Source organism: Lynx rufus, unplaced genomic scaffold, assembly GCF_022079265.1.
Source record: "Lynx rufus isolate CCGP_SWC_20201006 ecotype Redwood Valley unplaced genomic scaffold, mLynRuf1.p SCAF_5, whole genome shotgun sequence".
Classification (NCBI taxonomy): domain Eukaryota; kingdom Metazoa; phylum Chordata; class Mammalia; order Carnivora; family Felidae; genus Lynx; species Lynx rufus.
The window spans coordinates 38,843,408-38,870,745 of NW_025814867.1; the positions used below are offsets into that span (position 1 = coordinate 38,843,408).

The 27,338-nt window shown below is 36.6% G+C and overlaps 1 protein-coding gene across 2 annotated transcripts in view; it reads right to left on the reverse strand.

The window, feature by feature from the left end:
• The window catches only part of SLC9A9 (solute carrier family 9 member A9), a 571,642-nt gene that overhangs the window by 493,427 nt on the left and 50,877 nt on the right, over positions 1-27,338 (reverse strand). For both annotated transcript variants that reach the window (XM_047098595.1, XM_047098596.1), the window contains exons 3-4: positions 9,394-9,471; positions 7,768-7,844 (exon numbers count right to left, since the gene is read on the reverse strand). In XM_047098595.1, the coding sequence (XP_046954551.1) occupies positions 7,768-7,844; positions 9,394-9,471 (155 nt within the window). The remainder of the gene's footprint in view (positions 1-7,767; positions 7,845-9,393; positions 9,472-27,338) is intronic.

The window sequence follows — 27,338 nt, forward strand, 5'->3', positions numbered from 1 at the left end:
TACAGCTGGGTAATATCATGTTATACAAATTTACTTGCCCACTCTCCTTTTTTTTTTTAATGTTTTTTTTTATTTATTTTTGAGAGAGAGCACAAGCAGGGGAGGGGCAGAGAGAGGGAGACAGAGGATCTGAAGCAGGCTCTGAGCTGACAGCAGAGAGCCTGATGTGGGGCTTGAACTCACAAACCAGGAGATCATGACCTGAGCCAAAGAAAGACACTCAATCGACTGAATCACCCAGGAACCTACCCATTCTTCTTTTAATGAAAAGTAAGTTGTTCCCAAGTTTTTGCTAATGTGAACAATGCTGCTACAAATATTTTTATACATGTCTCCTAGTATATATGTGCAAGTGGATCCCTAAGGAAAATACTAAGAAACAGAGTTATAAGGCATACCAACATGTACAAAGTATATAAGAATATAATAATAAATTTTAAAATTATATACTCATAGATATATACATTGGAGTAAACTTATAAAAGTTAAAAAGTAATAACAGGTAATCCTGAAGAAGAGTATCTTTATTGCCTTATCCTGTTAAGATACAAAGACTTATAATGAAGCTGTAGCAATTAAGAAAGTGATATATGGGGGCAGAGATGGATTATAGACCAATAAAATAGAATTAAGGGTGTAGAAACAGAAACCCCAGTACATAGTACAGAAAACATAGTAGATCCTGGGGAACAGTAGAACTAGACAATAAGTGATGTGAGAATAATTGGTTATGCATCTGAGGGAGAAAAATTGGTTGTCTATTTTGTAGCATATACAAAAAATCAGTTCTAGACAATGAACTTACAGTAAAAAGCAAAACTTAAAACACTTTAGAAGAAAATAGGTTTCTGATTCTGGAGTAGGAAAGATTTATTAAACAAAACACAAAAACACAAAATGCTAACCATAAAAGAAAAAAATAATAAATTTGACTATATTAAATTTAAGAACCTCTTTTTTTAATGTTTATTTTAGAGAAAGAGAGAACAAACAAGTGGGGAAGCGGTGGGGGGGGGGAGTGGAGAGAGAGAGAAAGAGAGAGAATCTTAAGCTAAGCATGGAGCCTGATGCAGGTCTTGATCCCATGACCCTGGAATCATGACCTGAGCTGAAATCAAGAGTCAGATGCTCAACCAACTGAGCCACCCAGGTGCCCACAGAACTGCTGTTCAATAAAAGACATCATGAACAGGGGCACGTGGGTGGCTCAGTTGGTTAAGCGTCCAACTTCAGCTCAGGTCATGATGTCACAGTTTGTGGGTTCGAACCCCTACATCGGGCTCTGTGCTGACAGCTCAGAGCCTGAAGCCTCTTCAGATTCTGTGTCTCCACCCCCACTCTGCTCCACTTCCACTCATACTCTGTCTCTCAAAAATAAACATTAAAAAAAAAAGACATCATGAGCAAAGTAAAAGCACAAGACAACAAAAACTAGGAGAAGATATATGCAACATATATAGCTGAATATGGATTAACATATAAAGAAACAGGGCAAATCAATGAAATATTAAACATATAAAGAAATGTGGTAACTTAATGAAAATATGACAAAACAACTCAGCAGGAAAATGGAGAAAAAACTTGAATAGGTATCATATGAAACTATAATCAACTCCACTAAGAATCAGGGAGGTATAAATACAATATAATTTTACTACTATTAGATTGCCAAAAATTAACCGGAAAAAATGCACAACCACTTTGGAAAATGATCTAAATTATTTTGTAAAAATGAATGTTCATTTGTAGACTCTATCATCTGGCACTTCCACTCTTAGGTATATATATATATATATATATATATATATATATATATATATGATGGCCACCAAGTCTAGGAACACACACAAATACATAATAACTGGTTTACTGTTATTAAAATGATAAAATAATAGCATGCATATTTCTAGACTTTATGACCACCCTGAATGCAGCCTAGAGGCTTCTTCAGCTCTAATTAAATATGGATATATATAAAATCCTTCCTGTCCCAACTATCTCTGCTCAGGCTCTTGAAAAACATACTAGTTCTTTGTATTTGTAGATTGCAGTTCCCTAGGAAATCTGAGTAAACAGTGAAATCTATGTGGACTCTCTTGCATGAAAAATTTGTGGAGAGTTTAAAGGGGTTCATTGCCTCCCTAAAGTCCTTCTACACCATTTCAGGATCTGTGTTTTCTGGATTAAGAACTCTCCTCTGAGTCATTCTCTTTCCAGGGCTAGAGTTCAAGGAACTGAGGTATGGCTTGGCCTCCATCTAGGAACTATACTTCTTCAGGTTTTGATTTGAGACTAGTAAATGTGTTCCATCTTCCAGATTTAGGAGTCAGCATTTTGAGAATACTCACTCATCATAATTTAAGCTAGTCAAGAAAAGAGTAGCAGCAGGGGGCCTGGGTGGCTCAGTTGGTTAAGCATCTGACTCTTGATTTCAGATCAAGTCATGATCTCACAGTCATGAGATCAAGCCTGGTTTTGAGCTTTATGCTGAATGTAGAGCCTGCTTGGGATTCTCTCTCTCCTTCTCTCTCTGCCCCTACCCCCCTTCCCAAAATAAATAAACTTAAACAAAAAAAAAAAAAAAAAAAAAAAAGAAAAGAGCAGCAATTCCAGAACCAGTGCTAAGGGCACTTAGGCCTAAAGATCCCCAGGTCAGCAGGCATGATGACACCATAAGGTGGAGCAAGACCTTCCACAAGGCCCCTTCACCCATATGCCTGATGGACAGGTGGACAGAGTGTCAGGCACAGCTTCTGTGGTGTGCATATAAGAAGCCCAACAAGAAAACCAATACTTCAGAGGAATGTTGATAAGAATAATAGACACATCCTCACATGTATGAATTCAGGTTTTCTAGAGTGAGTTACCCAGAGTCCAGGAATTCTAACCAAGTTAAATGAATAATATCATCCCTTCAACCACTTGCATTAGGAAAACACAGGTATCATTTCTACTTTGCAATTATATTTATATCTTATTCTTAAATATTCAGATTTTTCATAATTGTTAGCTATTGTGATAAATGTAAGAATGTGAAATTATTGAGGGCCTGGTTTGTCTGACAGATAAAGTTATTAATTGCAAAACACTAGAGAAATATAAAGTGTCATATTAGGAAAAAGAGCAGGATAAGGAGATTCTAAGAGTGTTTTGAAGTCAGACTGACTCCACCATTTACTACCATTTACTTATCGGGCAATCTCGTGCAAATCTCAACTTCAGCATCCTTCTATGTAAAATAAGAATAATAACAGTACCTATCTCACAGGAGCACTGTGGGAATAAAATGAGACAGTGTCTATAGAAAGCAAAGGCACATGGGATGAGATTTAAAAAAGTAAGCTATTTTTAAAATTAACACCCCATTCTTCACATTTAGATCCATGTCTCTTTCTCCCGATATTTTTGAAATTATGGAATTTGTTTTATTTAATTCCTCACTAACAGAAAAACTAAAAGAGTATTACTTTTATTATTCTTAAGGAAGCACTTCATGGAAACCAAAGAATTCTAAGGACAAAATGTATGTGATGACAGAAAGCATTAGGTAGGTTGTCATTGTGATGATACATCTGTATCATACATAAGGGTAGAGACATAGGGCCAAAGACAAAGGAATAGTCTCTAAAAATGAAGGAGATGAACAGAGAAAGATTCCAAATACATGGGGTTTATTCAAAAACAGAGGTGTATTTAAGATTTTTCTTATATGGTAAGATGAGGAAAGGACTATAAAAGGTGGTTCAATTCTTTAAGAACATTAAAAAAATTAAAATTAATTTTTTAAGTTTCTCTGATTTTACTGCAGAATAGATTTATTAAACTTTCTCATAAATATAAAAGATGGTTTACATCTAATTTCTGAAACATGAATTAATAAAACTTAATTAAGAATTCTTCTCACTCACATGGATTCAGTGATATCAATTCCTATAAAGCATCTGAGTCCATCTAAAACCAACCTGTAGTTTGATTAGATCCAGTCATTATCTACATAAGACCATGGTCTACCAGCTCAGTTTTCATTCATGGCCCATAATCACTCTTCATAGAATTTACATTCTCATAAATTTCTGATCCCAGACTTCATTGTCCTGTGGCAGCTGACTCTCTAGCATTTCAGTTCCCACCCTCTCTTGCACAGCTCTATGAAATCTGCCCTCCAACTTTGAATCTTATGTAATACTCCCTACACCCACCAGGACTAATGTACTTGATGGCATGGAGAAGCCAGGTACCTCATCCCTCACCATTAAATGACTCCCCAGAATCTATCTCTTCTATGAAATTATTCTCAGAGTCCAATCTATGACTGTCCTAAATCTCTCTTTCTGCCCATTTCATGCAAGTCTGTGTATATGCATAAACCTAGGCATTCTTCCTTCCTCTTAAAAATGTGAATTCCTTTTGAATGGGATTCCCAACTAAAAATCTTTCATATCTGTGAGAACTCCTGTGGGACTAATGAAGAAACAGGTGGCATGTTAGTGAATATTGGCTAGTTCATTTAATTTTATTTTTAGTTTAATATTTAAAATTTTATTTTTGACTAATGATAATAAATAGAAGTAAAGCACATTTTTGGCATTAAGAATTTTACTCTGGAACCAAACTATTTCCTTACTAATGCCAGCTCTATTACTTATACTGTGTGCTCTCTAAACCTCAGCTGTTTCAAATGTTAAATGAGGGCAATAATAGTATCCACTTAACGGGATTATTTTAAGGATTAAATTAAATAATCCATGTAAAGTACTTTTAAAAAGGGCATACTACATATCAAGTACTTGATGAATGTTGTGTTGTTCTTATTACTTTAGATTATCAGGAAAGTATAACCAGTCATTTTCTAAGGTTTGAGTGTACATTTGAATCTCTTATATAATGAGAATCACTAAATTATATAAGTGTCAGTTAAGTCTTAATTCAAGTTTGTACCTTTCCTTCAGAAGTTTTGAAATTGTATCTGGTGATCAACAGCATAAAAATAAATTGTTTCTTATCATACAGCACCCAAAACAATTGGACTTGCCAATACTCTCTTTATTTCTGCCCTTAGGACAAGTGTGAAGTCATCTATCACCTCCTAGAGGTTTAATCCATTAGATACTCCAATTGCTGTCCCATCTGACTTCCTATTATTAGACACTGTCTACCCTCCCTTTCCCTATTCCTTTGAGTTCCAGACACATGTCCTGCTTGTTTTCTTCCTATATCTTCCCAATACTTCTTAGTCCTTTGTGGTTTTCTCTTCCCTTTCTTCAGATAATTTTGTTGCCCAGGTAACCTCCTTTCTCACTCCTAACACTTGCCTTGGATTACCCCATTATCTCTCAAGATTTCAACATATTGATGACTCCATGTCCATCTGTACTGCCACTGTCTGAGGCCAGGCCCTCATCGCTTCCAATTTAACTTATGAAAATTGCCTCTTAAATGGCCTCCTGGCTGCCATCTTTTCCCTGCTTTAAGATTTCTCTTTCACATAACCACCAGAATGACCTTCCTGAAATGTAATCTGACTTTGTCCTCCTCAAGCTAAAGCTCCTTTCCCTTGCTGGATAAGACCTTAAGAAGGAACCCTAATTGGGGGCACCTGGGTAGCTCAGTTGGTTAAACATCCAACTTTGGCTCAGGGCATGATCTCACAGTTCATGAGTTCAAGCCCTGCGTTGGGCTCTGTGCTGACAGTTCAGAGTCTGGAGCCTACTTCCGATTCTGTGTCTCCCTCTCTCTCTGCCTTTCCCCCATTCATACTTTGACTCTCTCTCTCTCTCTCTCTCTCTCTCTCAAAATAAGTAAACATTAAAAAAAAATTAAGAAGGAACCCTAATTGTTGTTCAGATTATGCCTCGTTCAAACAAAAGCCCATGGTTCTAAAAGTTTCCCTGGGGCTGTCTTTTTTTATTCAAATCACTTTCCAGCACAAATCATTGATTGCAGCCTTAAAATCAGAAGAGGTTATAAATTCCAATAAATGAATTTTACCAGATCTCCTAAACAAATTTTTTAGAAAAGTCAATTATATATATACACACACACAGTACATTGTTGTTCTTTTTGAAAAAGAGATTACAGAGTTTTCATGATGGTGAAAGCATATAATATAAATACATACACTTAAATATACTTAAAATCAGTTAGACAAAGAAAATGGGGTAATAATGAAAACTGACTACTCCATAATTTAACAACATTTTCCATATAATTTAGATTTAGATCTATTATACATTGTAGATCCTCATATTATAGAACTGCTAACCATCAATCTTTGCTAGAAAATGATGAACACTGTTAAGAGTCCACACATCTCAGAGCCTTCTGTCAATGTATATGAACAATGTAGAGGAATATATAGGAATTCCAAGAGAAATTGCTAAAGAAAGAGGGGATGATAGTAAGACCTGCTGAGTCAGAAGCCAAAGTCTGGATTCTGTCCTGTCTATGGCCCTACTTCATAAGACAACTAATTAGACTTTTAAGATATTACTTTTTTCATCTTCAGAATAGGGGCTTTAATTGCACAAATCTCTAAGGCCCTTGTCAGCTTTGAAATTTGAATATTAGCTGCTATGGCTTATCCACAGAATAGAACAACTTTCCTCTAAACATGCTTTGAGAAGGATAAAATCTATATTTGCCCCTTAGTCACAGTTTAAAGATCTCTTAGGTGTCCAGACTTAATGAGGTTCCTCAATCTATATTCCTGTAAGCCTCCACCTTCAGGTGCTAAAATCTTTAGCTTCTTCATCTCTCTAACTATGCTGGACATTTTCATATAATGTAGCCTGAATTGGTCTAGGCTTGAATCATAAAAATTTAACAGAGAACTCAACATAACCCATGCCCCCTGCTTTCAGGTCCAAGTAACGATACCTCCATAGTCTTCCAGTGACACACATTAAATACTTAACAAGGAAAGAGCTGCATAAGTAATTAGTGTGTGTGTTTTAGGTCCAGTTTCTTGCATTAGGGTTATAACATCTGTATGCAGTAAAGTTAAAGGGTAGAGTTGGCTCCATCAGACAATTTCAGACATCCACACCATCACGGTCATAGCAGCTGACATGTTTTTTGCAGTGGAGATTTAATGTATTGGATAGGATTATGAGTGAATTGGATTGGCTTCACCATTTTGTATCATATTTTGCTTTATGATGAGCTGTAAGCCAGAGTCTATATAGTTAGACTTGGGGGCTTAGTAACATAACCAATAAAATATAGTGAGGAAAAAACAAGGCAGCATTCTAGAGTATATCAAATGAAAAGCCATCCCAGCATTAAAAATTCTGCTGATATTTGGAGATGTCTGTCTCAGACTGCTCTTTTATAAATTTTCCCTTAGAAAGCACACCCTTGCCATATAGCTACTACTGTACTCTGTCAAATACAGGTAGGGTCCTGCAAAGAAGATGAAAAAAGAATGCAGTGTGCTTACCTGAATTATTCAAGCAAAAATAAAGGAATGCAATGTGCTTCACTTAACTCAAGCCAAGATCTCTACATTCCCTAAATCAGAGGTCCAATACTCACAGAGAAAATTCAGCAATCTGATTACAGTTTGCTTTGATTTGTAGCCTTGTAAGCTTGGAATGGAATCAGAAAATATATACACCTTGGAATGGAATCAGAAAAATGTGTAAAGATGTGATGTACAGAAAAAGGTAGACAATTCACCCTGTCAGTGTGAGTCCAGAAGTGTGAGATTCCTCCCACAGATGACTGGCCCCATGGCCACCTGTAACTTGAGCTCCAAAAGTCACTTACCCTATGACGATACAGGAGATGGCAGTTCCCAAGAAGGCATATGTTAAAATAGATCCTAAGTTTTGAAAAAAGTGTCTCTGGGGAGAAAAGAATAGATTTCATATAGTATGTCCATATTTTTTCTTAGTGTAACAGTAAATAAAAATAAATGTATGCATTTTTACAGGCCCTCCCTTCCCTCACTGTTTAGGCAAATTCTGGTTTTGGAACCTTAATTCCTGGCCTTATTGCACAAATAAGGTTGAACTGATTTACACTGCAAAGGACAGAGGTTTCTCAAAGAAAGGAGGAAAAATGCGTCTAGAAAATGACAGGGTAGAGATGAGAGAAACGACTGCCAGAACTGGCTGGACCTGAGAGAGAGAGTAAAGGATTGGGCCGATGTCCATGTAGAACTCTGGCATGATTAACAGAAAATGAAGTTTTTAGGGAATGTTGTTGCCAGTGAAACCCCTTTAATGTTTTAAAAATACTATCCTGAAATATTTTAATCGCCTTTTGACTTATTGGATCTCTGACTTCTATTTCTTCTGAATGCAATGAAACAAAACCTTAATCACCTACAACAATTTATTTTAATGAGTCACACAAATGATGCCTAGTATTAGGACTGGGGATAAGGAAGGATGAGGTGAGTAAAACCAGCCTTCTAAGTCTTCTCAAAGGTTGGCTTGGGAAAACTCCCTTCCAGTTGTGTAGTTGGGAGCTGAGCAGTTAGAAGTGACAGCAAGAGGGAGCCTGGAGTACACAAGAAAATAGGGTCTGTACTGCAAAAGCCGCCTGGCTGCAGGCACTGACAGGCCAAAGGGAGGAAGGCCCCTGGAGTCTCTGGGGTGGGGAGCAGGGAGCAGAAAAGCAGCTGCACTACCTCTGCATCTTGAAACCCACACAGGCCAGAGCCTCAATCTGCGGCACAGGAGATGCTAGCACTTAAACTATCAAGGGAATTACTAACCTGTGAAATGTGCACATTCAGGTGATACTTAAATAATGTCAGGCGAAAGCACAGAAGCAACAAAACTGGATTTCCTCTCTGTGAGCCTCAACAGCTGAGTATTAGCAAGGCACCTTGAGTTTTTACCCTAATTGATAAGCCCAACGTCTATCCCAATTAATAGCTAACTCTGGTTACAATCATCTGGAATGATATTGTTCAATAGAAATATAATACAAACCATGCATGTCATTTAAAATTTTTCTAGTAGGCACATTATAATAATTTTTAAAAAGGCAAAATGAATTTTGATAATGTATGTCTTATTTAACCCAATATATCTGAAACATTATCATTTCTACATGAAATCAGTATCAAACATAATGGAGGTATTTTTTGTTCTTTTTTTAAGTTCATTGAAATCCAATGTCCATTTTATACTTAAAGCATATCTTCATTCAGACTAGCCACATTTCAAGGCTTAATAGCTGCATGTGCCCAATGGCTAGTGTATTGTATAGATCAGATTTAGAAGAATTATAAGCATGTCAGATTTGAATCTGTATCACAGGTATCTAAGATAATGATATCCTTACAAAATAAATAAACCCATAAAATAATTGCTTTTTCATTAGCACTGGTAAAATTCTCTGCTAAATGATAAAAGAAGAAAACAACCACTGTATATTTACCTTCTTCAGGCTATATCCTGCATGAAATATAATTGGTGGCAGTAAAACATTGAAGAAGATTTCTGGATCAAATGTCATCTGCCAGAAAAGATAAACGTATAATTACAAAGATGATCCTTTGGGTCACTAAAAATGTGCTTTAAAAATACAGTTATAGTCACCTTTGGTAAGGTTGTATGAGGTATATTAACATGGTATTAAATTAGCGCAGATGAAAATTGGAAAAAATGCAAACAGAAATTCAGAAATGCAATATAACTATGAAGTAACATTTTCAATGTACAACCTATACTCCATTCTATAACTAGCAATAATAACAACAATTCAATAAAACCCTTCTAGGCAAAGAAAACTCTTATCATTGATTTTGATTAGTTATCCATTCTTCATATATTAAATATCTTTATTATACATATATATATTTATTTATTTTCTGGTCAAAGCAATTTTCTGGTAATGCTCAAGCATTTTAGCTTCTGACAAGAACTTATTTGAACTTTCCCCAAATAAAACATTTTTTAAAAGTTTGCTCTTAGTTTTTCCTACTTTATCCCATTCCAGAGTTTAAAATATTTTCCAAACTTTATGTAAAAATATATTTGAAAGTGAAAATGGATTTTTCTAGTGTTTGTTTATTGGCTTTTACTTAAGTGTTAACATAAAGTTGGCCAGAAAAGAAAAAAACTTATTTGGTGTCAAATACAATGAAATGAAATAAAGCAACTCTTGAATCTAAACCTACTATTTGTTGGGAAATCTGAAGATGAAACTCTTTTAATCTTTAAAGTCTTACTTAGACTTATTGTCTTCTTTCTCTACCCCATTCCCCAAATACACAATGTCGTTCATTATTTACCACTAAGGCCTTTTACCATTACAATATTCATCAAAATCTTTCACATACAGTTTTCACAATTATAATATCCAATTTCCCTTCCCTTTTTTTTGCCTTAATTCTAACTCATCCCTAGAGCTGGATCTCAGAAGCTACTCTTCTCTGAAGTCCACTTTGATTTCCCTAGTTTCTTAGGTGTTTTTTTCCTTTATTTAAAAAAAAAATTTTAACGTTTATTTATTATTGAGAGACAGAGAGAGACAGAGCATGAGCATGGGAGGGGTGGAGAGAGGGAAAGACACAGAATATGAAGCAGGCTCCAGGCTCTGAGCTGTCAGTACAGGGCCCCAGGCAGGACTGGAGCTCACAAACTGCGAGATCATGATCTGAGGCCAAGTCGGACGCTTGACCTTAATCGACTGAGCCACCCAGGTGCCTCTCTTCTGTGTTCTTTTAGCACTTTGGATCCTCCTTCTCCTTTTCCATAATAGCCCCTCAATTCTACTCATGTAACATTTGGGAAGGGGTAGGTGGGACTCAGCCGGGTCTCAGAAACTTAATTCATCCACTGATGTTATAACATCTTGTATCAATGAACATTCAGGTAGATCAACTATGGGCCATTCATAGCTCTCTGTGCCTCACTTTCTTCATCTTTAGAATGAAGATAATAGGAAGTGTGGGTGGCTCAGTCGGTTAAGTATCCGACTCTTGGTTTCAGCTCAGGTCATGATCTCACAGTCATGGATGGAGCCCTGCATCAGTCTCTATGCTGAGCTTGGAGCCTGCTTGGGATTCTCTGGCTCCCTCTCTCTTTGCCCCTACCAGGCTTGCTCACTTTCAAAATAAACAAATAAACATTTATAATAAAAAAAAAAGAAAATACAATGAAGATAATAAGATGATACCTAATTCTAAGGTGGTTATAAAAATTAAATCAATTAATATTTGTAAAGCCTTTGCAGCATTACCTAACATCTAGTAAGCACTTGTAAGTACTTATCCCTAAAGAAAATAAAATATATGAATAAATATATTCCGGTTATACTATTTGAAGAAACTGCTCTGTTGTTAGGAACTCTTCAAGGTTACAGCTGTGTAAAATCTGGGCAAAGAAATTATGAATCCTTCTAAGTTTGCTCTTTTATCAAATATTATCTGATACACCATTATTGATCTATTTTTATGAGGCCTCTTTGAAAGTATATCAATTGCATATTTGAAAGTTTTTAGCAAAGAGATGTATTTCTGAGTGCTGGGGGAATGAAGCAATGCAGCTGTGATCATCTGGAAGAAAAAAACACAGTGGCACAAACATTTTGGACAGCAAATCCCTTGCCTCAGCAGTTTTTCTGCAAAAATCAGGTTAATCACTCAACCAGAACATTTCAATAATCAGAATGCCCCATTCCCTGCATGCAGGTTAACTAATGTACTATTGAATTATATTTTCTGGAGCAGCCAGATGAAACTGGCAGGCTGAGAATGGCATGCAGCATACGAGGATTTATTTGTATATACAAAACAGATTTGTGTTCCTTTCAGACTTGCTATAAGCTTAGGAACTGCTAAATCAGAATTCTGGGAGTAACTCCAAACCCAGACAATTTCTCAGAAATGGCTAGATCTGCTGCTGCACCAATCTCCAGATGGCGATTCCGCATTTCATTTTCTTCAGATTTTGTGTTCAAATCATGGCCTTAGAGGTGAGACTGTTTCTAAGGCCCAAACAATTAAAATTTTTCAATATATAGTGAGGGGGAAAACATCTAAGACAAGTGAGTGGGAAAAACAGAAAGCTAAAAATATTTCAGCTAAAGACATTAGTCTTTTACGATATAAAGCATGAAGGCCAGCCCCATCCAACAGAACTTCCTGTGATAATGGAAATAGACTACAATTGTACTGTCCAATATGGTAGCCACTACCCACATGAGCTATTAAACAACTGAATTTCAGGCTAGCGCAACTGAGGGACTGAATTTTTTATTTTCACATCTCCTGAGTAGTAGCTGGCAAAGGCAATTATCCTCATTTTCCAGAGACAGGAGAAGAAATGAATGGCATACTCAGTGTTAATCAGTGTGACAGGGATATCACTAAGAATTGGGCATATATGCATGGGCAAACTAAATGTGTAGTTTTTGAGGGAACATCAGGCTAACATAATTACTTAGGGCAAGATTTAGGAATGTTTAAGAAGAGTTGGGACTCAGATATGATTTTACTATTTTGGTAATTCCCGATTCCTTTGGAAAAGTGGAAGTGGTTAACACAATAATGTGTTCAATCATTTTCAATGATTTTTTTTCATTAAAATTTTAACAAGTCTCTGCTACAAAGTACTTAAAGATATACTGATAGATATACTGAACCCATGAAGGCTATAGTCAAAGGAAGGAAAGATGATATTCCAGCACAGTAAAAGGAACGGGGCTAGGCTGTAATTCAGAGTTCTCTAGGACAGAAACACCAAAACACCATTCTGGGCTGGCTGACCCTGCAGGGAGGCTTGATGTTCAAGCAGCATATAAGCTGGGCTTTAAAGGATGGATAGGAGCCTATCCATGGGGCACCACCATGTAGAACATGCTCCTTTGTCTACCCTGGGGGCAGTGGGCCAGGATTCACCAAGCCACAGAGCAAATTGGTAGCTTCCTGGAGTTTCGGTTATACTTAATAGCAAGTGATTTGAAACATTTCAAGTATTAAAATAAATGAAGATTTATTAAAAATCTCAAAAAAATCTGTATGCACTTTTCCTATAAATAGGAGACTTCAAAGAAAACTTGGCTCACTCAGGGCAGGCAGCTTTGGGGCATACCTAGAGACACCTCAAGGGTGTCCATTTCCTTTCCTCTGCTCTAAGTTATGCTTTAGATAGAAGGCACCAGACACACTTAGGAAATAACAATAGATAATGCAGGGCTCCTGAGGGATGGAGAAGGAGGTTAAGCAGGTGCTGTGTTGATGGGTTGCAGGGGTACCATGACATATCAGTCCCTTCATCTTTGAGCTAAGGGATGGTCAGAGGCCCAAGTCTAATCCTTTCAGCCCTGAGTAGTCTCATCAGGACCCTAATTTTCCTACAGTTTACCCCCATTGACCCGATACAATCATTTTCTGTGTCATGATGGGGATAATGCTGGCATGCACTTCTTTAAGCAAAGGTTATCTCTGTAGTTACAGATATGAAGCCAGGATAAAGACAATCACCTCCTCACTAAGTCTACAGAAAACCCTTCTTCCAACTTCCACCTTTCCTTTCTGCCACCACTTTCTCTCTTTGACCACGTAGAGATGGATTTAAACTACATTCATTCAACCATGGAGAAAAGTAGAAATGTTTTACACAAGTAAGATTAAACAATAAAATGGCCAGTGGGAGTATAAATTTGTATATCCTCTTAACAGGGTAATTTGGCAATAGATATTCAAATGTTAAATGTCCATACCATTTGATTCAGCAATATCTCATCCAAGAATTCATCCTGCAGATATGCCTATACATGTATGGAATGGCCCCAAGGACAGGAGCATTCATTGCAGATGAAAGAATTGGAAAAAAAAATGTTGGGGATGATTAAACCATGAACTGGTTAAATACATTATGGTGTAATCCATAAAATTGAATACTATATAACTTTTTTAAAGGCCGAAGAAACTGTATATGCATTGAAATGGTTACTTTCTATAATTTGTTGTCAAGTCAAAAGAGCAAGGTATAAGAGCATGTCTGGTGTATATAAAAAAAATTGCTATGGGCTCACCAAACCCATTTCATTTTTGTCCTGGTCAGACACCTGACTTCATTTCCTTGTAGTCAGGTGGGGCCATATGACAGAGATCTAGCCAAATAAATATGGACAAAAGTAATATAAATTATTTCCAAGCCTGGTCCCTAAAAACCCCCTAGATCTTCCATGCTCTATTCCTTTCTTTGTTAGTTCATCATAAAGAGCATTTGGCAGAGGTCCCAAATCCCTAGGGACTGGCAGAGCCACTAGATTAAAGGAAGTTGGGATGACTAATTGCTACTGAAGAAGACTAGTACTCCCTTTACTGGCCCAAAGGCCACACTGGATTGGGACATGAGCAAGAAGTAAACCATTATTGCCTTAAATCATGGAGATTTGGGGGTAGCTGGTTAAAGCATTTTGCTTATTCAAGGGGATGCAAAAAAGGGGATGCAGAATATTTACATACATATATATGCATACACACACATAAACTATTGGTTGTCTCCAGTGAGACTAGGAAAGAGAAGCTGCCTTAGAGGTCACCCAATCTCGGGGTCTGCAATCTCTGCCAATCCCGGGGCTGCGTGGAGGGGGCAGGTTGATAGGAAATGGGGACAACTGCTCTGGCATCTGTCCTGGATCTGCCCTCTCGTTTCTGCCTCAGCAGTTTTGGTTTTTTACACACTGTGAAGCAGCGTCAGATTTTCTTTGAATGTAGCGTTCCGCTACTAAAAAATGTTTGAAGCCCTGACCTAATACTGTCCCCCAGAAAGCTCAAGAAACATGTGGAAGGTCAATGGGCCAGTGAGAGGCAGCAGTGAGCTTAAAAATCCTAAACCACAGTTGTTTCTTTTATGATATTCATATTGTTAATTTTGCTTCAAATGTCTTAAATGATGTCTCAGAATTAAAATCTCTCCTTCCACCCCTCCCTGGAGGTAACTAATACCCTGAAGTTAGAAAGTGTTTTTCTTTCCATGAGTATGTTCATGTACTTAACATATATGTGTCTGTAAGCAATAATTAATATTATTTTTACTATGGAATATTATATGTAATGAGTGTATTTTAAAATTTTACAGGGGCGCCTGGGTGGCTCAGTCGGTTAAGTGTCTGACTTCCACTCAGGTCACAATCTCGCAGTCCGTGAGTTTGAGCCCTGCGTCAGGCTCTGGGCTGATGGCTCAGAACCTGGAGCCTGCTTCGGATTCTGCGTCTCCCTCTCTCTCTGCCCCTCCCCCATTCATGCTCTGTCTGTCTCTGTCTCAAAAATAAATAAACGTTAAAAATTTTTTTTTAATTTTAAAGAAACTTAATATACATATAACTAGCATATTGCATTTGGTGTATTTTAAAATTTTATAGAAATTTAACCATAAATATTCTTTTGTATTCTTTTTACATTCAATATTATTTTTAAAGATTTATCTATATTATTAATACATGTGGATTTTGTCCAGTCACTTAAACTGCTGTATAGTGTTCTATTGAATAAATATATCATCATTGTTTTTCCCTTCTCTAACAAGAGAGTTAGGGCAATTAAATTGTTTATTTTTTGCTATTACTAAAAATAATGCAATGAATATTCTTGTACTTAAGTGCACACATGTGAAAGATTCTCTACAAGTGGAAAATACCTACAAATGGACTGGATGATAAAGTGTATAAATCTTCAACTTTTAACACGTATTAGCAAATACTTTAAAGTGGTTATACCAATTTACATTCCCACGTAAGAGTATAAAAGTTTTTTCCCGCATTCTAGTAAACACTTAGTATTGACAAATTTCTAATTTTTGCTATTTGGATAAGTATGAGCTGTTACCACATTATCGTTTACTTTGCATTTCCCTTTACTAATGAAATGAGCATAATTTTCTTGTTTATTGACCTTCTGTGATACCTCTTTAGTGAATTGTTGATCATATCTTTTACCCAGTATGATTTTTTCTTGCTGATTAGTTCATCATACAATTTTGTTACTATTTTGTTTTGGTTACTTATATTTCAAATATATTCTTCTGTTATCTCCTTAAACTTTTCACCTTTGTCTTTTAACTGTGTTTATTGGGGTCTTTTTCAAGCAGAAATTTTTTATTTTAATGTAGCAAAATTTACTCCATTTTTACCTGTGATTTCTGCTTTTGGTAAATTATTTTTTTAAAAAATCTTTCCCTGTCCTAATGTCATCTATTTTCTCCTAAAGTTTAATAATTGGCTGTTAATAATTAAGTCTTTAATGCATCCCAAGTTTATTTATTATATGATGTGAAATAGGAATCCACTTTTATTTTCTTCTATATGGATAACTAATCATCTCGGGACTATGCATAGGTGTTTGGTAGTTCATCCTTTTCTCACTGATTTTGGTTGGCTTTCTGTCCAGTGCTTTTCAAAGATCCATAAGACATTCATTCTAATAAATACTTGATATCTATTATCCAATAGCTTATTTAATAGTTGAAATATAAGAACAGCTTTATACACATAGGTATTCACTGAAGCATTATTTACAGTAGTGAAAATTTAGAAGGAATTCAAAAATCAAGCACATTTACTTCCATTACCCTGAATTTTTAAAAGCCTGAGGAAAGTGTTAGGTTATGATAATAAATAAAGCAAGTTAACAAAGTTTTAGAAACCATCTGACTTAAACCACATAGGAAACAATGTATGTAAAAATACTGGATAGAAAACTATTTAGCAAAATTTACAGTGGCTGCATAATGTTGTAGGATTATTTGGATTTTCCTTAAGGAAAAAAAAACCACCTTTACAGTCTTAACCAAATGAACATCTTATAAAGTTATCATTTAGAATTATGAACATTTGAAATAGACCTGAACCTTTAAAAATATTAAGGGATAATAAAAGGTGATAAATAATATATAAAAGAAAATTAAGAATTGACCCAGATTTGTTAGGGTTTTCAGGGGGATGAAATATCTCAAAGGGCCTAATATAGAATCAGGCAAATGAGCAATAAGTGCTCATTAAATAGTTAACCCATATGATGTCCAAATTTATTGAGTTATTTTCATTCTTTTCAAAACTTACTGGAAGGATAAGAATAGTTCCCTCCCATAGAACACCTAATATGAATGTTTAAAAATGGTGGACCACTGAAATATAAGCATTCTGCAATGCAATTTGTAGAAGCAGAACTAAATTACAGAGAAATGGCAAAAGGAGAACTTTTAATAGAAGAGAATTTTAATAATCATAAATTATAATTGACAAATTATGAGACTATTATACCACAAAACTACATTCACTTTTGAAGTAAGTAAAATTCCAAAAGTTAGAAATACACTATGAACATTACACATGCAAAAATGACAGATATAAACACTGGTATTTCTCTTTTTTAAAAATGTTATTTATTTATTTATTTATTCATTCATTCATTCATTCATTCAGTGCATGAGCAGGGGAGGGGCAGAGAGGGTGAGAGACAGAGAATCCCAGGCAGGCTCCATGCTACCAGAGTTGGGCCTGACGCAGGGCTCGATGTGGGACTCAAACTCAATAAACTGTGAGATCATGACCTGAGCTGAAATCAAGCATGGGATGCTTAACCAACTGAGCCACTCAGGTGCTTCGATGCTGGTATTTCATTGGAAGTAGGTAATGTCCACAACTCCAGGCAAAATTAGGTGGAAAATTGGGAACAAAACATTTTTATAATTCTAAATATTTAAGTTAGCAGCAGGGAGTTTTGCAAAGAACATTGAACTCTGAGTCCTAAAAACAGTTCTGCAACAGATCAATCTTGATCAAGTCACATAAGCTTTCAGAACCTCAGTTTCCTACTATGAAGCATGGGGGCAATACCTGTCCACCTCATGGAATAACATTGAGATTGAAATAACAATAAGAAAAGCAAATCAACTCCTTGGAAGAGGTAATGCATGGTCATTATAATTTAGGCAGGGCTAAAGTTCAGAGTCTGCTTTCCTCATAGACTGGTTCATTATCACTTATTAGTCCTAATAATTAATAATAAAAATAACAACTCACATTTCCATAATGCCATTACAGGTTGAGAAAGTGCCTTCATACATAGTATCTCATTTTTTTTTCTTCACAGCAACCCTTTGAAAGTATGGTAAACACCCCATTTTTTACAGAGGTGAAAACAAGTCTCAGAGAGTTAGTTAAGTAACTTATCCAAAGTCATATACCTTGTAAGTAGCAAGACTGACTCAAATCCTACTTTCTAATAATGAGTCCATTGTTCTACTGATAACAATGCTGACAACAAAACTAATAGTTATTATACTTTGAATACTTACTATGAGCCAAGCATTATTCTTTTTTTTAATGGAAGTATAGTAGATGCAATATTACATTAGTTTCAGGTGTACAACATAGTGACTGGACAACTCTATACACTATGCTGTGCTCACTACCAGTGTAGCTACCATCTGTCACCATACAACACGACGACAATTTCATTGACTATATTCCCTATGCTGTACCTTTCATCCCAATGACTTACTCATTCCATAACTGGAAGCCTGTACCTCCCACTCCCTTTCACCAATTTTTCCCAGCTCCCCACTAACCTCCCCTCTGGCAACCATCAACTTTTCACTATATTTATGGATCTGTTTCTACATGTTTATTTGTTCATTAGCTTTGTTTTTTAGATTTCACATAAAAGTGGAATATGGTATTTGTTTGTTTCTGTCTGACTTATTTCACTTAGCATATACCCTGTAGATCCATTTATGTTGTCATGAATAGCAAGATCTCACTCTTTTTATGGCTGAGTAGTATTCCATCCTATCTCTATAGATACCACATCACATCTTCATCCATTCATCTATCAACGAACACTTAGATTGCTTCCATATCTTAGCTATTATAAATAATGCTGCAATGAATATACGGATGCATATATCTTTGTGAATTAGTGTTTTTGTTTTATTTGGGTAAATATCCACCAATGTAATTGCTGGATCATATGGTATTTCTGTTTTTAATTTTTTGAGGAACCTCCATACTATTTTCCACAGCAGTTGTACCAATTTACATTCCCACCAACAGTGTATGAGGGTTGCTTTTTCTCCACATCCTTGCCAACACTTGCTATTTCTTGTCTTTTTGATTCTGGCAACTATAAGGTGATTATCTCCTGGTGGTTTTGGTCTGCATTTCCCTGATGATTACTGATATTGAGCATGTTTTCATGTGTCTGTTAGTCATTCATATGTCTTCTTTGGAAAAATTGTCTATTCAAGTCTACTGCCCATTTGTTCATTAGGTTATTGGGTTTTTGGTTTTGAGTTGTATAAGTTCTTTACATATTTTGGATATTAACCACTTATCACATATATCATTTGCAAATACCTTCTTCCACCCAGTAGATTGCTTTTAAATTTTGTTGACTGTTTTCTTCAAAGTGCAAAAGCTTTTTATTTTGGTGTAGGTCCTAATAGTTGATCTTTGCTTTAATTTCCCTTACCTGAAGAGACATATCTAGAAAAATGTTGCTAAGGCTAATGTCAAAGAGATTACTGTCTATATTTTCTTCTAGTAGTTTTATGGTTTCAGGTCTCACACTTAGGTCTTTAATCCATTTAAAAAATTTTGTATATAGTGTAAGAAAATGGTCCAGTTTCAGTCTTTTGCAGGTAGCTGGCCAATTTCCCCAGCACCATTTACTGAAGAGACTGTCTTCCTCATTGCCTATTCCTGCCTACTTTGTCATGGATTAATTGACCATTTAACTGTGGATTTATTTCTGGGCTCTCTATTCTGTTCTATTGATCTATGTGTCTATTTTTGTGCCAGAACCACACTGTTTTAATTATTATAGCTTTGTAGTATATCCTGAAATCTGAAATTATGATACCTACAGCTTAGTTCTTCCTTCTCAAGACTGCTTTGACTATTCAGGATCTTTTGTGGTTCCATAAAATTACAGAATTATTTGTTACAATTTTGTGAAAAATGCTGTTGGTATTTTGGTAGGAATTTCATTGAATCTGTAGATTGTTTGGGGTAGCATGGGCATTTTAACAGTATTACTTCTGCCAATCCATGAGCATAGTATGTCTTTCCATTTGTTTGTGTCATCTTCAATTTTTTTCATCAATGTTCTATAGTTTTCAGAGTACAGGTCTTTTACCTCCTTGGTTAAGTTTATTCCTAGATAATTTATTCTTCTTGGTGCAAATGTAAATTTTTTTCTTAATTTCTCTTTATGCTACATTTTTTGTGTATAGAAATGCAGAAGATTTCTATATATTAATTTTGTATCCTGCAACTTTACTGAATTCATTTATTACTTCTAATAGATTTTTGGTGGAATCTTTAGGGTTTTCTATGTACAGTATCTTGTCACCTACAAACAGTGACAGTTTTACTTCTTCCTTATATATTTGGATGCCTTTTATTTCTTTTTCTTATCTGATTGTTGTGGCTAGGATTTCCAGCATTATTTTGAATAAGATTGGCAAGTGTGGACATCCTGGTCTTTTTCCTGATCTTCGAGGAAAAGTTCCACATTTTTGATTATTGAGTATGATGTGGCTTTGTCATATATGACCTTTATTATGTTGAGATATGTTTCCTCTAATCCTAACCTTGTTAAAAGTTTTTTAATCATTAATCGATATTGTACTTTGTCAAATGCTTTTTTGGCATCTATTGAAATGATCATATAATTTTTATCCTTCATTTTGTTAATGTGGTGTATCACACCACATTATTTGTAGATTTATTTGAAAATATTAAGCCATCCATGCATCCCCAGAATAAATCCCACTTGATCATTATGAATAATCCTTTTAACGTATTGTTGAATTCATTTTGCTAATATTTTGTTGAGGATTTTACATATATGTTCATTAGGGATATTGGCCTGTAGTTTTCTTTTTTCTGTAGTATCTTTAGCCAGGCACTATTCTAAGTGCTTTACATGTACTTTCTTATTTGCAACTCACAATGACCCTATAGAGTCGTTAGGATTGTCCCATTTTATAAATAGGTAAGTTGAAGCATAGGGACATTAGTTATCTCACCCAACGTCACATACTGGTAAGTGGCATATAAACCAAGTAACATGGCTCTAGAAACTACTCTCTTAACTACAATATTCCATTTACCATCCTCCTAGGTTCGGGTCACCCACTCCACTGTTGGATATGTCCTCATTAGCTGCAAATACATAAAGCCTACCTAGGTTTTCCAGATTATTGCCATAGCACCTAGTCACAGATGATCAGAAAGTCTCATATGTTTCTGCATAAGATTCTTTTAAAAAAATTTTTTTTAATCTTTATTTATTTTTGAGAGAGAGAAGGAGACACAGGATCCAAAGCAGGCTCCAGGCTCTGAGCTGTCAGCACAGAGCCTGACGCAGGGCTCGAACCCATGATCAGTAAATTCATGACCTGAGCCGAAGTTGGATGCTCAAGAGACTGAGCCACCCACCCAGGCGCCCCTGTTTCTGCATAAGATTCTTAACACATAAACTTACCTCTGTTACCTCTCTCTTTACTAAGGTAACCATTCATTCTGGTTTGACCAGAACACTTCCAGGTAATGCCTGTTGTCCTGGCCTAATTACTCATTGTGCCCCCACTTCACTCTCAAAAGTTTCAGTTTAAAAGACAAATTATGGTTTCCTACTCCCGATCCCAGATGCTCAGATTCCTGGCCTTTCACAAACTACACATAACTTGGATTGTCTGCTGGTCCCTTCTGGGCCTGTTCTTCATTGTGTTGGTTGCCTATCTCCCCAACTAGCTGTGACACTGACATGACAGTGGAACTCCATTCTAAGACTGACTTGATAACAGCAGGAGGAGGAAAAATAATAGGTGGGTGTGAGAAGGGCCTGGTATTCCATCTCAAGTATTCATTCCTTAGTACCCAGGTGAGAATTACAAAAGAAAAGATATCCAACACAACTGAAAATTTACACATCAAGATTGATTCCTCCCACCCCTGGAACTGATCCTAATCTTGGCCAATCTTTATAGGCAAAAGAAATTATGCTTTTTAATCCTCTGAATACATAGGAGCATTGCAGTCTCACAGAGTTTTCATTTTTGCCCTATAATTTTTCTCAGTGTGAATAATCTTTTTAGGCCTTTGCTTTAAAGTGTGTTTACAGCTTCCCTATCACAAGACCTCACCAGGGAACAACTGGCCTGGGGAAGCTAGACAGGGAAGGGCTGAGTCAGCAAGGACCAGTCGTAGTAGGCATGCTTGAGAAGGTATGGGGAGAGGTGGAGGCGCTGAAATCAGCAGAAAGTAGATGTGAAACAGCTTGATTTAAAATTAAAAATAATGTGTTTCTCAAATGGTGCATTCATCTTAAAAATGGTGTATTAAAAAACAACATTAAACTTCCTCCATCATGCCCACCTCAAACTTCATCCCAAGGAGGAAACCCATGCCTGTCCATCAAGAGAAGATGTTAAGAAAGCAGAGTAATATTTACAGCATGCCTAACACTAAATTTTTTTTCATTTTTTGAAAAGCAACCCTAAAAAGTGGGTATCACTAATCCCTGTTGGTTTTTTAAGAATTTTTTTTTTTTTAGAGAGAGAGAGAGAGAACACGAGTAGGGGAGAAAGATGGAGGGAGAGAGAGAGAGAAAGAGAGGGAGAGAATATCCTAAGTAGACTCCAAGCTCAGCATGGAGCCTGATGCAGGAATAGATCCCATGACCCTGGAATCATGACCTGAGCCAAAATCAAGATTCAGGCACTCAAATGACAGAGCCACCCAGGCGCCCCATTAATCCCTGTTTTACAGATTTTATAGATAAACAAAAATATGAGAAGTTAACTTGTCCAAGGTTTCAATGCCGCAAGTGGCAGAGATAAGATTCAGCCTAAGTTTAATAGCAAAACCACAATGGACTGAATATTTGTGTTTCCTCAAAATTCATATGTTGAAATTCAACCCCCAAGTAGTTGGTTTTAAGAGGTACGGACTTCAGGGGGCACATGGGTGGTTCAGTCGGTTGAGCATCCAACTTCAGCTCAGGTCATGATCTCACAGTTTGTGGGTTTGAGTCCCGCATCAGGCCTGTGCTGATGGCTCGTAGCCTGGAGCCTGCTTTAGATTCTGTGTCTCCCTCTTTGCCCCTCCCCCACTTGTCCCCTGTCTCTCAAAAATAAAAAAGAGAGGAGCCAAGATGGCAGAACAGCATGGAAGTTTTTTGTGTGTCTCACACCCATGAAATACAACCAGGCCAACACTAAACCATCCTACACGCCTAGAAAACTGATTGGAGGATTAACACAACAATCTGCACAATCTGAACCACAGAATTCAGCAGGTACATGGCGCGGAGAGGTTAATTTGGGGAGCAAGAAGCCGCGGAGGGTAGGGAGCCACTTTTGCAGGTGGAGAGAGGACAGAGACTGGGGAGAGGGAGAGAATATGGGAAAAGTACCCCTCCCTCAAAGCAGCTGGAGAGAAAGAGGAAAATTGGAAACAGCCACAGAGACTAAACTAAAAAGGGAGAAAGGAGAAAGGAGAAAGGAGAAGGTTTAAATTCCATTAAGACTGTAAACAAGGGGAGCACAGGGTCACCCAACTCTGCAGCTCGATACCTGGCGGTGCTCTGGTGGGAAGGGCGAATCCCCAGGAACAGAGTGGGGTCCGGGAGGTTCTCAGGCCACACGGGGAGAAGCGGTTCCACTGCTGGAAGGACATTTGGTAGAGACTGTTGAAGCCACCTGGTCCCAGCAGACCCCAGAAAACGGCCACATTCGCTGCTGCTGGAACAAGGTCGTTAAGGGTGAAGCCTGGTGCCAGATGTGTGTTGTGATTTTCCATAATCCCTGAAATGCTGCTGCTACACTATCTCATGAACTTTTCCTGGGTCAGCTGGCACCTGGCTGCAGTCTCGGGGCACTGGCAGCAGCAGGGTCCAGCAAGCGTTCCTGGGTGCAGCTGACATTCGGCCATTGCTCGGTGAGATCCTCCCACAGAGGGGCGGAATGGGTCAGAGCCGCAATACTTCAGAAGTAAGGGGCTAGGGAAAAGAGATGCATCTGAGACAAAACTCAGGAGAGAGGTATTGCCTGGGGCACAGAGAGCGAAAAAGCAGGGAGTGGACGAAAAGCTGAAGACAGAGGACGGGTGGGTGATTGCTGATCCAGGAGATCAGACTGGGTAGCCGGGTGGCGCCATTTTCACCGCTCCCACGCATGCGCATATGCACCTACCATGCACTGCAGCAATCCACCCCAATAGGCTAGCAGCGCCATCTAGTGGAGAGCGGAGCCGTTACACTGAGCCCTGCCCAACAGGGCCAATTTCCACTTCAAAACACAAGTCACCACCTATTTAGTTTATGGACTATAAAGCACCAGATAGACTGACTCCTAGGGGAAAACGAAGTAATTTCAGTCCTACTTCAATCTGTTAGCAGGTCAGTCTATTTGATTTTCTTTCTTTTCTTCTCCTTTTACCTTTCTTTTCTTTTTCTTGAATACAGAAAGAGAAATAATTCATTTTATCTTTATTTAAAATGATAATTCATTTTTCATATTTATTTCCAATTTTTATTAAAAATATTTTTCTTTAATTTTTATTACTGTATTTTGTACTCTGTGTAATTTTTTTCAAATTCTATTTTACGTCCACCATTTTATTTTAGTCTACATCAGTGTATTCACCTTTTCAAATTTTCAAACAATTTCCTTTTTCTTATTCGTCTTTTTTGTTTCTTTTCTTTTTCTTGAATGCAGAAAGAGAAAAACTTCATTTTTACTTTCAATTTCTATTAAAAATAGTTTTCTTTAATATTATTACTATATTTTTTGCTTTTATGTAAATGTATTCAAATTCTATTTTACTACCATCATTTTATTTTAGTGTACTACAACGTATTCACTTTTTCAAATATTCAAAAGATTTCCTTTTTTTTTTCTTTTTTAAATCTTTATTCTTTTTGGTTTCTTTTTCTTGAATACATAAAAAGAAAAATTCATATTTATTTTTAACTTTATTTAAAAATAGTTTTAATTTTTTCCTATTATATTCTTTACTTTTGTGTAAATTTTTTCAAATTCTATTTTACTCCCATCATCTCATGTTAGTCTACTTCAGTGTATTCATTTTTTTAATTCTCAAACAATTTACTTTTTTTTTCTTTCCCCCCCTTTTTTTCCTCTAATCTGTCAAGCCACTTTCAACGCCCAGACCAACACACCTAGGATCTAGCATCATTTATTCTATTTGTGTGTGTGTTTAATTTTTAATTTTAATAATATTTTAATTTTGATTTTTTTAATTTCAATTTTTCTACTTCATTAATTCCTTTTCTCCCTTCAAAATGACAAAACGAAGGAATTTACCCCAAAAGAAAGAGCACAAATAAATTACAGCCAGGGATTTAACCAACACATATACAAGCAAGATGTCTGAACCAGAATTCAGAATTGCGATAATAAGAATACTAGCTGGAGTCGAAATAGATTAGATTTCCTGTCTGCAGACATAAAAGAAGTAAAAAATAGCCAGAATGAAATTAAAAATGTTATAACGGAGCTGCAATCATGGATGGATGCCACAGCAGCAAAGATGGATGAGGCAGAACAGAGAATTAGCGATATAGAGGGCAAACTTATAGAGAATAATGAAGCAGAAAAAGAGGGAGATGAGGCAAAAGAGCACAATTTAAGAATTAGAGAAATCAGTGACTCATTAAAAAGGAACAACATTAGAATCATAGGGGTCCCAGAAGAGGAAGAGAGAGAAATAGGGGTAGAAGGGGTGAACAAATCATAGCGGAAAAATTTCCTAACGAGGGGAAAGACACAGACATCAAAATCCAGGAAGCACAGAGGACCCCCATTAGGTTCAACAAAAACCAACCATCAACAAGGCATATCATAGTCAAATTCACAAAACACTCAGGCAAGGAGAGAATCATGAAAGCAGCAAGGGAAAAAAAAGTCCCTAACCTACAAGGGAAGACAGATCAGGTTTGCAGCAGACCTATCCACAGAAACTTGGCAGGCCATAAAGGAGAGGCAGGATATATTCAGTGTGCTGAATCAGAAAAATATGCAGCCAAGAATTCTTTCTCCAGCAAGGCTGTCATTCAAAATAGAAGGAGAGATAAAAAGTTTCCCAGACAAGCAGAAATTAAAGGAGTTTGTGACCAGTGAACCAGCCCTGCAAGAAATTTTAAGGAGGGGCTCTCTGAGGGGAGAAAAGATGAAAAAATACATACATACATACATACATACATACCAAAAGCAACAAAGATTAGAAAGGACCAGAGAACACCACCAGAAACTCCAACTCTACAAGCATCATAAAGGCAAAAAATTCATATATTTCAGTACTCACTGTAAACATCAATGGACTCAATGCTTCAATCAAAAGACATAGGGTAACAGAATGGATAAGAAAACAAGATCCATCCATATTCTGTTTACAAGAGACCCACTTGAGACCTAAAGACACCTTCAGATTGAAAATAAGGGGATGGAGAACCATCTATCATGCTAATGGTCAACAAAAGAAAGCCGGAGTAGCCATACTTAAACCAGACAATCTAGATTTTAAAATAAAGACTGTTTCAAGAGATGTGGAAGGGCATTATATCATAATCAAGGGGTCTATCCACCAAGAAGACCTAACAATTGGAAACATTTATGAGCCAAATCTGGCAGCACCCAAATATATAAATCAATTAATCACAAACATAAAGAAACTCATTGATAGTAATACCATAATAGTAGGAGACTTCAACACCCCACTCACAGCAATGGACAGATCATCTAATCAACAAATTAACAAGGAAACAATGGCTTTGAATGACACACTGGACCAGAGGGACTTAAGAGATATATTCAGAACATTTTATCTTAAAGCAGCAGAATATACATTCTTCTCCAGTGCACATGGAACATTCTCCAGAATAGACCACATACTGGGACACAAAGCAGCCCTCGGCAAGTACAAAAAGATCAAGATCATACCGTGCATATTTTCAGACCACAATGCTATGAAACTCAAAATCAACCACAAGAAAAAATTTGAAAAGGTAACAAATACTTGGAGACTGAAGAACATCCTACTAAAGAATGAATGGGCTAACAAGAAGTTAAAGAGGCAATTAAAAAGTATATGGAAGTCAATGAAAATGATAACACCACAGCCCAAAACCTCTGGGATGAAGGAAAGGCGGTCATAAGAGGAAAGTATATAGCAATCCAGGCCTTCCCAAAGAAGGAAGAAAGATCTCAGATATACAACCTAACCTTACGCCTTAAAGAGCTGGAAAAAGAACAGCAAATACAATCCCAAACCAGCAGAAGACAGGAAAAAATAAAGATTAGAGCATAAATTAATGCTACCAACACCAAAAAAACAGTAGA